At 33.5% G+C, this 13,116-nt stretch overlaps 1 protein-coding gene across 2 annotated transcripts in view; it reads left to right on the plus strand.

Annotated features, from left to right (window-relative positions):
- LOC136028812 (homeobox protein six1a-like) overlaps positions 1–13,116 on the plus strand; it is a 42,657-nt gene that overhangs the window by 17,617 nt on the left and 11,924 nt on the right. For both annotated transcript variants that reach the window (XM_065706719.1, XM_065706720.1), the window contains exons 3-5: positions 2,398–2,607; positions 8,405–8,533; positions 11,263–11,426. In XM_065706719.1, coding sequence (XP_065562791.1) covers positions 2,398–2,607; positions 8,405–8,533; positions 11,263–11,426 — 503 coding nt within the window. The remainder of the gene's footprint in view (positions 1–2,397; positions 2,608–8,404; positions 8,534–11,262; positions 11,427–13,116) is intronic.

The following is a 13,116-nucleotide window of genomic DNA, read 5'->3' on the forward strand; positions in this document are numbered from 1 at the left end:
ACAAACAGAAATTATTACCCATATGGGGGGGCTCACCTCCTTCTAATACCTCGCTCTTTACGCTAAAGTATTTTCAGTAATTTCAACTACTTATTCTACGGCTTTTGTGATTCAGGGGGTCATTCTTAATGAATTGGGATAAAATTTAAGCTTTACTGTAAAGAACGAGGTACTGACGATGGGACGAATCCCCTCATATATGTAATAAAAACATGAGAATGCAATAGTTCTTTACGTAAGCTAATTTATAAGTTACGTAAATCTTTTACCAATAAAAAGATTGGTAAAAAATTAAAAGTTCTAGTTGCCTTTTTAATTAACCAAAAAATCGGGGGGCAACTAGGCTTCGTCCCCCGCTCTTTTTTTCAAAGTCATTCGATCAAAATTATGAGAAAGCCATTGAGCAAAAAAAAAAAAAAATATGCAAATTTCGTTTTGATTATTCCTCTGCGGAGAGCCAAAATCAAAACATGCATTGATTCCAAAACGTTCAGAAATTAAATAAAAAAAACAAGTTTTTTTAACTGAAAGTAAGGAGCGACATTAAAACTTAAAACGCACAGAAATTACTTCGTATATGAAAGAGGCTGCTTCCTCATCAACACCCCGCTCTTTACGCTAAAGTTTTTTACTGTTTTAAAAAGAAGAATTGAGAGAAAGAGTCAAACTTTAGCCTAAAGAGCGGGGCGTTGATGAGGAAGCAGCCTCTTTCATATACGAAGTAATTTCTGTGCGTTTTAAGTTTTAATGTCGCTCCTTGCTTTCAGTTGAAAAAAACTTGTTTTATTTTTATTTTGACTCTTAGGAATGAATCTAGGGTTCAAAAAATAACCTGGGAAGGTATTTAGCTCTAGTTTTTGGAAATGCAATTGCTATTAGGCAACTTCAGCATAATTTTAAGCCACATAAAGTATTTTTTTTTCTAATTTAACAATTAGATCTACAAAAATTAAAGCTCTTATAAATCAGGATTTAGCAAAGTAATGAAGCTCAAAACATTTTCCGTGTACCCTATTTGAGCAGTTCAACTGTTTCTCGAAATTTCATTTAAACACATAGATTTTAAAATATCATTAAAGATAACTGCCCTTTGGAAGGGGGAGGATTGGAGGTAGCTGCTTCATTACAATTTCTCAGGGGATCATTTAGACTCTGGATCTTTTCTGAGAGTTTCCCTCAAATAAACAAACTACTTTTGAAGATTGAAAAAGGCCCCTCGTCTAGAATTTTACACAAATAACAAGATTGTTGACTACACGTTGTCCTATTAACAATTAAAAATGTCCATGCCACCTAGCGATTCTGCATAATACTAAGAGACTTCAAAATTCCAATTCTTTTAGTTCTTTCTTTTAGCTTCAACCAACGGATATATTTTATTTTTCTGGGAAAAAAAATATTGAAATTCACCTGGGCTTGTTTTTGTAACACAGTAGCATTCCCTACCTCTAGACAAAATGCATATGTTCGCAAAACGTACCACATATTTCTTGCGAAAATACATGTTTTCCTAAAATCCGTAGGTGCATCCCCCTTTTCAAAAATCCTATTCATAATCTTCAGTAGCGTATTTCTAGCGCCATTACCGCCATAGTTAAGAAACTCATTTGAAAATGAATAGCCAGGACCATCGAATGAGACTAGACATATCTGAGCAGCTAAAGCAAAGGGCATTGAAAAATGTCTTAAGTAGTTAAAATAATTAACCCACTTTGCAAAAAATAATTCACCTGCTATAAAATTCCTACAAGCATCTATATACAGTGCAGCATCCATTTTCTAGGTATTGCAGCAGAGTGGAAATATTGAAAGACTTCTATATACGTCTATATACAAAATAAATATACAGCTATATATACATCTATATACATATAGATCTATATAGATGTATATATAGATCTATATACATATAGATTTATATATACATCTATATACAGTGCAGCATCCATTTTCTAGGTATTGCAGCAAAGTGGAAATATTGAAAGACTTCTATATACTTCTATATACAAAATAAATATACAGCTATATATACATCTATATACATATAGATCTATATAGATGTATATATAGATCTATATACATATAGATTTATATATACATCTATATACAGTGCAGCACCCATTTTCTAGGTATTGCAGCAGAGTGGAAATATTGAAAGACTTCTATATACCTCTATATACAAAATAAATATACATCTATATACATATAGATCTATATAGATGTATATATAGATCTATATACATATAGATTTATATATACATCTATATACAGTGCAGCATCCATTTTCTAGGTATTGCAGCAGAGTGGAAATATTGAAAGACTTCTATATACCTCTATATACAAAATAAATATACATCTATATATACATCTATATACAGTGCAGCATCCATTTTCTAGGTATTGCAGCAGAGTGGAAATATTGAAAGACTTGCAAGGTTTTTGTGGTCTTTACCTGCCTGTGAACATTTGCACAAAAATGAAAGTGTCTTAAAAGCTAAGGCTGTAGTGGCTTTCCACAGAGGAAATTTTAAGGAATTATATAAACTTTTGGAAAGTAATCAGTTTTCAACGCACAATCATCCAAAGCTTCAAGCACTATGGCTTAAAGTAAGTTCTTTATAATGTACTTATCCGTTTATTTCTTACAAGAGAACGCTTAAAAAAAAGAAGAAAAAAAAACTTTTTTTGTTTCTGATCCACCATGCTTTCCCAAATAAAAAAATTACGATGTAAATCTCTCTCTGTTTCGAACTAGATACATTTTATATTTATATTTGGGCCGGGATACCAATTAGTAAAGTTATGGAATTTTTTTGAGGTCCCTAATTTGATTTTCCTTATTAAAAGCCATCGTGTATCCCAGTATATCCTGCACGTATGCAAGAGGTCCTTGGGACTGGGTCCTCTCCGATCATAATTTTTTAGTTATTTTTTGCACTTTTTATTCCGATTTTTTAGTCATTTTTTTTCTTCTTTGTTATCCTCATCACTCTTAAAAAAAACTCCTATATACGAGATTGACATGTGCAAAATATTTGTCGATATAATGCAATAAGTCGATATTACAATTTATTGCAACTTCTTTTTTTAATAAATTAGGGGGGGGGGGTTGAGGATCATTTCAGTTTATGTCCTTTAATGATTGGCTCTGTGGAAATCTTAAAATTCAAGTTTTTTGATAGTTCAGTTAAGTTATTTAACATTGTTTCTAGATTATCGTGAAATATGCTAGTCCAAATAGGAAACTCAGTAGCCTAATTTTCCTTAATTTTCATTAAATCGGGCTAACGCCTATAAATTTATAAGACAAAATTTAAGATTTACTAGCCCAACGGACGAAAACTTTCCCAACTTTGCAACACTGTTACACATTATCGTGTTTGTTTACAAATGCTAAAAAATAATTAATCTAAAATCAAAGTTTGATAATCTTTTTTTAAATTGTAATGTAAGAGTATGGTTTCTTGACTTTTTAAAAAAAAGCCCTATAGAATTTGGATTGTTGAATTTAAAAGTTTTAAATTTTATTCAAGATTTTTATTAAATTGTAAATTATTTATAAAATTTTTAAATTTTGAAGCAGCATCTCTGAAACGTTGAAAACCGAAAGGCATATTATAAGTAGAAAGTACGAAAAGTATTTAAGTTCTAAATAAAATTGAAAAAGATAAAAGAATAAAATATTTCGGTAATGAACCCATGTTTGGAATGATTAACTGGAAGAAGGACTCTATTGGAATTCAAAATTTTATATCCCATAACATTATTATGCCAAAAAAAGAGTCTAGTAACATTCTTTACATAACACGCAATACTTAAGGCTATTCGATACCTTAAAAACTGTTTTGCGAGCCTTAGTGTTGGTTGACTGTCTCAAAGACAAAGTGTCCATTAGAGAATTTCCCCAGGGAATTGACTATCATCAAAATATGTCAAGAATATGTGGTTTATCTGAGAAACTTGAATAAAAAGACAATGAAATTTGCTTCCATTCTGTCAGCTAGTTTTTCAGTCAAATCGGGTCACGAAACAGGAAACTCTCAAAACGGTGAAATTACTCAAATGAAAATTCCTTTGAACTGAATTTTTTTTTACTGTGTTTTCCTAACAGGTATGCTAGAACACCTTTAGGGACTGTCTTTTTTTGAACTTCAAAAAGAGAATTCTGCTTCGTTTAAGGGAAAAAAAATTACACTTTCTAATGATGTTAAGTCTCATGAAAACTGATCATCTTTGCCTCTGGAAGAAAATAGGGGAATTCAAATGGCTTTTGTAAGATTTTCAGAAAATTAGGTGTCAGCTTAACGTTTTCTGTCTCTTATTTGAACCTCTCATCCAAGCTCTATAAGCTACGACAAGACCACCCAATCAATTCTAAATAGTTTGGCCACACAAATCAGAAAAGTTTACAATGGATGAGACAGGGCTAGGGCTGTATCCAGGATTTATTTCAGGGGGCAACATTTTTTGGGGGATGTTTACACACAAAAAAAATGTAAGAACACATCAAAAATTTGCTAATATGTACTTCTGTTACGCTTTTACAAGTCAGACAAACATCTCAGGGGATAGGGTCCAAACCCCGTAATCCCCCTGAATTCGGCCTTTTATAGGAGGATTATTTAAGGTATCATGCGGCCTTAAACTGCTTCTAAGCTAACCATACCTGCTAAATAATTACCATTCCAATAATTTTGTTTTGGAGCAAAATATACAGCTTTCGTGGATTATTTTCTTCTCTGGAGAACAATTGGAGAAGGAAAATTTCTTTGTAGTTTACAATACCGTTGGTCGTTGTCCAACAAGGTTTTATTTTCCTACTGAATAGCATAAAAAAGAAACAAAATCAAACTGATCTAGCACTGCAAAAAAAACTTCCAAGCCAAGCGAATAATGTAATAACAGTTCTGGGTAAATTTACATCAAATTTTAACTTCGGGCTATAATTTTGTAATCCATAGACTTATCAAAACAGGCTACCCGATTTCAATAAAAAAATTTAAAATGGGAGAATGTTTCTGCCCTTTAAGGTTTAATTTGATGTTCTGTCCAGAACTATTATTACAGTCTGTGTTAAGTGTGTCACCGAGAATTTTTTTTGAAAAACGCTAACGGAAGAGCGAGCCCATGGCTAGCCATCTTGTGCCGGTAGTTTCGCTGTCCTTTTCCTTTGTTATACTCTGTTTAAATTCCATGTGAATTTTCGGGTAATAAATTTACTTTAAGAGATTTACTTTAGAGACATCTACTGAACGAGATTATTAGGATCTCTACCCAATGGGAAACGAGAGCAGGTATTCTAGTCTAAGTATATCTTTTATCATCTATACCCCATCTGATCTCTTGGGAGGAAAGGATCCCAAAACTTCGGAAAACAGAACATCTTCAAAAAAATTCGTTCGGATTCCAGCTGAACCTAGTGAGGAGTCTGAGCTCCACCTGCGTATGTTTGGAGTTTCGGTCCCATCCAGCTTCTGAAGGGCGGGGAGGACAAGGATTAGGTTTCTAGAACCTCCAATATTTGGGTTATTATTTGGCCTTGTGGAATTAAATTAAAAAAAAAAAAGTTTTCAACTGAAAGTAAGGAGCAACATTAAAACTTAAAACGAACAGAATTTATTAAGTATATAAGGGGGTTCACCCCCTCGTCAATACCTTGATCTTTACACTAAGGTTCGAAGTTTTTTCAACCCCTTAAGAATGACCCCTGAATCACAAAGGCCTTTTAATTAGAATAAATAGCCCTTTTGAAAAAATCTCCAGCAAAAATCTCCCCTGGGAACGTCTGTATGCTTCCCAATAACAAAATACTATTTCTAAACCACGGGCAAAGCTCATAATTTGCAGCCCTTCCCCCGGGACTATGACCCTTCCCTGGGATTAAATAATCCTCAAAGACATGGTTAATAGTTTTCCGACTATGCTGAACAAACTAGCTATGTCAAAATTTTTATCAGATGACTTTGGGAAAAATAAGCTTGGGTGGGGGCCTGGTTGCCTCCCCTCAAATTTTTGGTAACCTAGGGCACTAGAACTTTTAATTTCCGATCGAATGAGCCGTCTTGCTATATTCTAGGATCAATCAGTCAGTATGATAACCCATGGAGAAAAAAGCAAACAGAGACGCATCCGTGATCTTTTTTTTGGCCAAAAAATACAAAATTTCATAATTTTTTTAAAATAGGAGCTTGAAAACTCTCCAGTAGCGTTCTCAGATATGCTGAATTTGATGGTGTGATTCTCACTGGGATTATATAGCTTTTAGGGGGTGTTCCTCCGTTTTCACGAAAATGAGGCACATTTTATCAGGCTCTTAACTTTTGATGGGTAAGCCTAAACTTGATGAAACTTATATATTTGAAATCAGCATAAAAAATATTTGATCTACTTCTTTGCATGCATGTCATATCCTTCCGCACAAAAATACATAAGGTATATTTTCAAGAAATAAAATGGGCCGAGTCCCATGGCAAATGAAAAAAACATTTTTGAAGGTCATTCCATATTCTGATACCGAATTATAGATGACTGGAAACAATCTATTAATTTAAATTAGTGGTGTTCTCAAAATCAGAGTTGAGAGTTGTCTGGATGTACAGCAGGGTTGCCACCATGTTAGTTCCTGAAGTGCTGCAATTTTTTGCGCAAATTTTTTTTTTTAAAATCTGCGTGCTACCTAGCGATTTTCGGTGCTACAGTCAAAAATTGACTGTAATAGTGCTAAAATAGTACTTCCACTGTATTTTAGCAACCCTGAGCACGTGATACAGTGCTATACATAATAAAATAGTGCTAAAATAGCACTTTGGTGCTAGAGGTTACAACCCTGATGCACAATCCAAAACAACTCATCTGATTGTTTTAGGGTTTATGAGGCGGATGGGTGATGAGTTCTCTGGTTCCTTTATTTATTAAGTTAATCAAATTCTTTACTTTTTGGGTTTGATAATAGCAGGTTCCAAATGGTTTTTTATTTGATTTTTTTTTTGTCATTTCTTGTTATGTTTTTTGGTGTTTAATTGTCGTCACCTTTCATAAGTTAATTTATATATAGGTCTAGTGAGGTAATTATTTACCTAAACAAGCTTTACTTCAGGTTTTCTTATGTTTATTGTTGATGAATAAACCCTTTCTTAAAAAAAAAATACTATCACAGCAACTCCTTTTTTCTCCTCTGGTATGTTTGTCCAGTATACTGTCTGGGAAAATGTATAGTGTATACTGTCTGGGAAAATGGAAAATGTAGGAGCTGTGAAAGACATTCTAAGGTAGTAAAGCGATTTACTGGGAAATCCAACATTGTGTAGAAATGGACTACCCAGCTACCATCAATCAATTTGCTACCCAGTACCATCAAGCGTCAAAAACAATCCAACAATATTCACAGCTAGATGACTAATTAGTCACCTAAATAGTCACTTTGCTAGGTGACTAATTAGTTCTACAAATGTTTATTGCAGCAAAGCAACATATGAAGTAATTTTTCTCTAGATAATAAAGCATGAAAAAACGTCCATTATTTTAGTTACTGGTTAAATAAAAGGAGTTGGTAAAAATTGACAATATGTTGTTTTACTAGCCCCCCTCTCAATTCCCAACATATTTGCTTGTAATAGCCATGCATAGAGCCTACTTTTGATGATGAGGTAAGTGACATTGTTTGTCGCCAATTGAATGACAACGATATTGGGCTATAATAACATCACCATTATCAACGCAAAAGTAATATTTTAGTTTCTACGTACAGTATTTCCTATCAGACCTATACAGAGGCGCCATTTGGGCCAAATCTTGGGGTGGGCATGGGGCATTTGACAGAATTTGAGACTTTTATTATGAATCTAACCTACTTTCAAAGTTTACAATGATTTATAGCAAATAGCGTAATTACCTCAAAAGTCGTCAGGTAATTACGCTCTTTGGCTAATAGGCGTGCAGTTAGTTCAAATCATTTGAACAGAATGGATTATGTTGGACATAATGGATAATTATGGCCGGAAAAGGGCCCTTTGTGGTGGAAGCTTGGCCCCCCTGGAAAATCTGGGGTGCCCAGATTTTCAAGATTTTTTCAGATGGATAGTGGAAATACAAAGAATTCAGATTTTCAGGTGGCGGGAACCAAACCACCCCCAACTATATTTTTGCTGATTTAGCCATTCTTTCTCAAAAATTTTTGTGATTACATTTTTGACCTGGTGGCTACCCTGAAGTTGGGTAATTCAAGGTTCTTTATTTCAAACGGGGATTCAATTGTATTTTTTGCGCTGTTAGCTTTGTTGCTCAGCAAGATTTTCGTGTTAATAAATGAGTTTAGACAGAGAAAGTATCATGTTGCATAGCAATATTATTTGACCCCTACAATGTTCAGCGCAGTTGTTTTGTATGGATTCTTTTTTACTTGAAGGCACATTATATTGAAGCCGAAAAACTTCGGGGACGACCTCTAGGCGCTGTTGGGAAATACCGAGTCCGCCGGAAGTTTCCTCTTCCTCGCACCATATGGGATGGTGAAGAGACCAGCTACTGTTTCAAGGTAATTTTTTCATCATAATTAAAATTTAAAAAGGATTTTTTTCAAATTAAAATAAAATGTGACGCTGAAAATTAAAACAAAAAAATACTATATTATCCCCACATGAGTGGGGTTGCCACCCCTTAAGTCCTTCTTTCTTTGCACTAAAGTTTAACTTATGATAAATAGTAATTTTTTTCACTATGCACAATATGTTGAAGAGGGATAAAAAATCGATGTACAAAATAAAACTGAAAGTTGAAAATAGGTTGGGTTATTAAATTCATTGTCCTTAGTTTAAGGATCTGTGATGTGAATCTTAGTTTAACCAAACACGCCCAATATACCAAGATATTTATTAAAAAGATTATTTAATAAAAGATTTAATAAAAGATTAAATAAAAGATTATTAAGATTAATGTTTCTTAAACGTCTACTGATACAATAACATGTAGCTCATTTTAAATTACCTCAGGCGAACATGCAAATAGGCACATCACGTGAGGTTCAAACCAGGCTGCCCCTTGGGACGATTTTTCCTGAGAATTAGGGATTTTATTCTTCATCTTGGAACCTTGCGTGAAGAATACGCATTAAATTATCATCTGCATAAAGTATATGAACAGTGTATATTATTATTTATTATCTTGGGAAGTGTTTTCAAACCTTGGTATTTTTCACAAGTGATTCACGGGCTATTGTTAAATTCTGACGGGAGCTCCGTGTTTTAGCCGTGCTTTCGAGTGTATTCCTTCTTGCAGCGTTGGAAACCTTCTTTTCAAAGACAGTGACGGTTTTAAATACTAAAAAGTCAAGCTTTGTAAACCCATATCTTTAATATTAACTTAACTTTTAGAAACAAGCAGCTAGACCAGTATTCCAAGTAAAAATATACCACTGTTTATTTCCCTATTACCAGACAGATCGCAGACGAATACGTCATACTTTTTTTTAAGGTTGGGGGTGCCATTGTTAAAAAGCAGAAGAAGTTATATTTCATCAATTACAGGGGAGTGGAATAGGTTTCACCCAGAGGCATGCAACAGGGTGACTTTCTCATCACAAGGTTGCAACTTGATAAGTTTATGAACACAGAGGATTTTCAAGAGACAATTTTTTTTTTCTTTTTTTTCTTTTGTTTATACATACAAATGCCTCTTTTTCTTTATTATACAACCGGCCGATAAATTTTTGGCTGTAACTTAAATATCATATTGCAATAAAATCGTTTAAATTGTTTATGGTGATTGTCCATTTGTTTCAGTTATTCAGATTTTGCAATTTTATTCAATATCTATACCGTTATGATTGTGGTTTTCGTTAACTGAAGTTCACTAAACCGTAATTATACAACAGAAAAAAAAGATATGTGGCCTCAAGAACTCTGCCACAATTTATATTTATTGTAATATCTATTGCTCATTTATCAAAGAAAGGTTAATACTCAACCTCCTGCTGCGTATTTGACTTTTTTTGTATTTCTTAAGTTCCTATTTTATTCGTTATTTTCGAATTATTTTTCCATCCAAACCACCCCTCCTAATTTTAGTCTCTGTCTGTAATTTTTTTTTATTGGGGTAGCAGTAGATACGTCAAACAAATTAACTCAAATTGTGACTATTATTGTTTTTCTTTGATGGACCTGAGTGAAACTTGATTTTGCAGGTTGATATATCAAAAAATCCAGAAACAAGAGCCAAACCCAAACCGGCAATAAAACATACTTTGGCAGTCTAATCCATATTTAAGGCAATATTGCGATAAATTTATTGGTAATATTTCAAGCAATATTTAAGGTATATTTCAGATAATCCGGGGTACTTGTGTATTATGCGAGAAACACACTCGAGTGCTTGTATCGTGAACATGAGACATTACCCGTTTTTCACAGTGTTGATACCAAACAATTACCTTCGGCTGTGAAAACTAAAACACAAAATTATGGAAGAGGGGCCGCCCAGGGTGCATTATATTAAGTACGTAACCTAAACTAACCTAACCAAAATACCAACTAAATATTTACTTAAAATATTGCTAAATTGTACTTTTCCACCGAGCCAGAGCTAATTGTCTGGTATTAACATCGTGAAATACGGGTAATGTCTCATGTTCGCGATTCAAGTTCTCGAGTGTGTTTCTCGTATAATAAATAAGTACCAAATCTGGCACATTTAAGGCAATATAAAATGAAATTTAAGCCCCTTTCTTTAAACCTTAATAAACCGGATATATATTTAGAAACTAAAATCCAAAATTTTCTCGTTAGATAATTTGTTCATTATAATAAAAACTAATAACAAATCTTCTTCGTCTACTTTCAACAACCCATTTAGTATGAAGTCACTTGACTAGCCTTTGATTCACTGCTATAATGGGTTACCCATAGCTAGATCTATTTCACAAACAAACAGATTCTGGGTTTAGTACGTCAGACAAGATTTTGCGAGACACGCAAATTTTTGCGTTTGGCACGTGAGCCAATTTCTCCTTCCTATTCACGTGTTTTAAATACTTTTAGGAGAAGTCAAGAACAGTATTAAGAGAATGACAAGATTTTACGTGACATACAATTTTTTGTTTTTGGCACGTGAGGCAAAGTCTTCTTCCTATTCACGTGTTTTAAATACTTTTAAGGAGAAGTCAAGAACAGTATAAAGAGAATGACAAGACTTTGCGTGACATACAGTTTTTTGTGTTTGGCACGTGAGTCAAATTCTCCTTCCTATTCACATGTTGTAAATACTTTTTAGGAGAAGTCAAGAACAGTATTAAGAGAATGGTACTCTCACAATCCTTATCCTTCCCCTCGAGAGAAAAGAGAACTTGCCGAAGCTACAGGGCTAACGACAACACAAGTATCAAATTGGTTCAAGAACAGAAGGCAAAGAGATAGAGCCGCCGAACACAAAGACAGGTCAGCTATATCAGTGTTTATTTTTACCAATCGGTCTACCAAAAATCCTTGACTAATCCATAAATTTGAGTTTTAATTTAAGTTGAAGACCACCTTCAAGAAAAAGTAAAAAATGGAATCTCTGAAAATCAAAGCATTTTAGGTAAATAGTTCGCCAATAGCGTTTTATTTTTCAAAGAAATCGATGAAAAAGTATTTTAGAGATTGTTTATTTCATATCAAAAACGGCTATTACTACAACTACTACTAGCAACTCACTGCAGCACTAAGCCTCTTGAGGATAACAGAGCTGTGCACGCGTCTCTCGCATCCCAATATATTTATAGCTTCCCTCTTTGCCCCCTTCCGAAAAGTTCCAATTGCCTTGAAACTCTTTCTTACGTTTTCCAGCCCCTTCAGGGATGACTCGCTTTTCATCTGGCCATAGATGGTTTGCTGAAAAGGACAATATCCATCAATCTGTCATCCTTTATCTGCAAAACCTGTCCTAGCCAACTCAACCTTTCCCTCATTATACCCCTAAAAAGTGGGATTGAACCACATTTTTTTCTACAGCTTACTGTTTGAAACACGGTATATACCCAGTAATGCGGCATTTTCAACCTTAATGGCTGTAAAACTAAAAGCTAAACTAAAACTGTTAAAAGTAAAAAAAACGTTTAACTAAGTAAAATTTTGGGGAAATAAAATCAAAGATTACATTCCATTAGATCAGTAGAAATAGACCAATCCATAAATTCCTGTTTTTAATTGGACTTGACTGTGGACTTCGAGAAGAAGCAGAAATGAGCCTTAAACTTCAATAGAGTCCTCGAAATTCCGAGGAAACATATTATCAACAGAGTCAAATTTTAGCTTCGACAATGACTAGATGTGAGTTTTTTCTTTCTTTCTTTTTGCTATTGGAGTTTTTTTTTTAATCTTTTGAGTTTCGATATAGAAAAGAAAAATGTTTTGTTGTAATTTAAATTGTCAAAGCATTTTTCCTAATTCAGGTTTTTGCTATCTTTTAAATTATTTATTTATATTTATTTATTAATATTTAAATTATTTAATTATTGTTCAGTGCATTAGTTCAAAACGGTAGACCAAAATCAGGTAAATTTAATCATTTCTTCTTTTTTCTTTTGTCTCCTCGCGACAATCATCAACTAATGTGACAAGTTAAAGTTATTTTTCAATTTCCATCTGTCGAATTCAAAATCCCACGCCGAGTTCCATTAAAAACCACATCATAACTTTCAACAAAATTTCAAGTAAAATAACAGTTGGGTTTCTAAGATCTTTCAGAAAAAATCACCCAGCACAACGAAACTTAATATCCTACTTGTGGTTACATTTTTTTTTTCATTTTATCATAAAGAAAGACCTCCGAGCAATTTATAGAATTTACGACTGAACATGTGTCTTAGCTATACAGAATTATGACGGAAAAATGCTTGGTTATAATAAATCAAGGTAAATCACAGTTAAATGTGAACCCCACCGACACGGGAGCTGTTAATGGGATTTTAATAACATTTGAGATTGTGGAATTCACATTTTTGCTGAGAATATTTAGCTTTTTGTGTTCCTTAATTTGAGAATAGTTTTTATATGTTGAGCAGGTCGGTCATTTAAATTTACGAAAGTATAACAGTTCAAAATAGGGATGAAACCTTTTAATAGATAGTGAACAGATACAAAATTT

The sequence above is a fragment of the Artemia franciscana genome, chromosome 7 (assembly GCF_032884065.1).
Source record: "Artemia franciscana chromosome 7, ASM3288406v1, whole genome shotgun sequence".
In the NCBI taxonomy this organism is placed as follows: Eukaryota; Metazoa; Arthropoda; class Branchiopoda; order Anostraca; family Artemiidae; genus Artemia; species Artemia franciscana.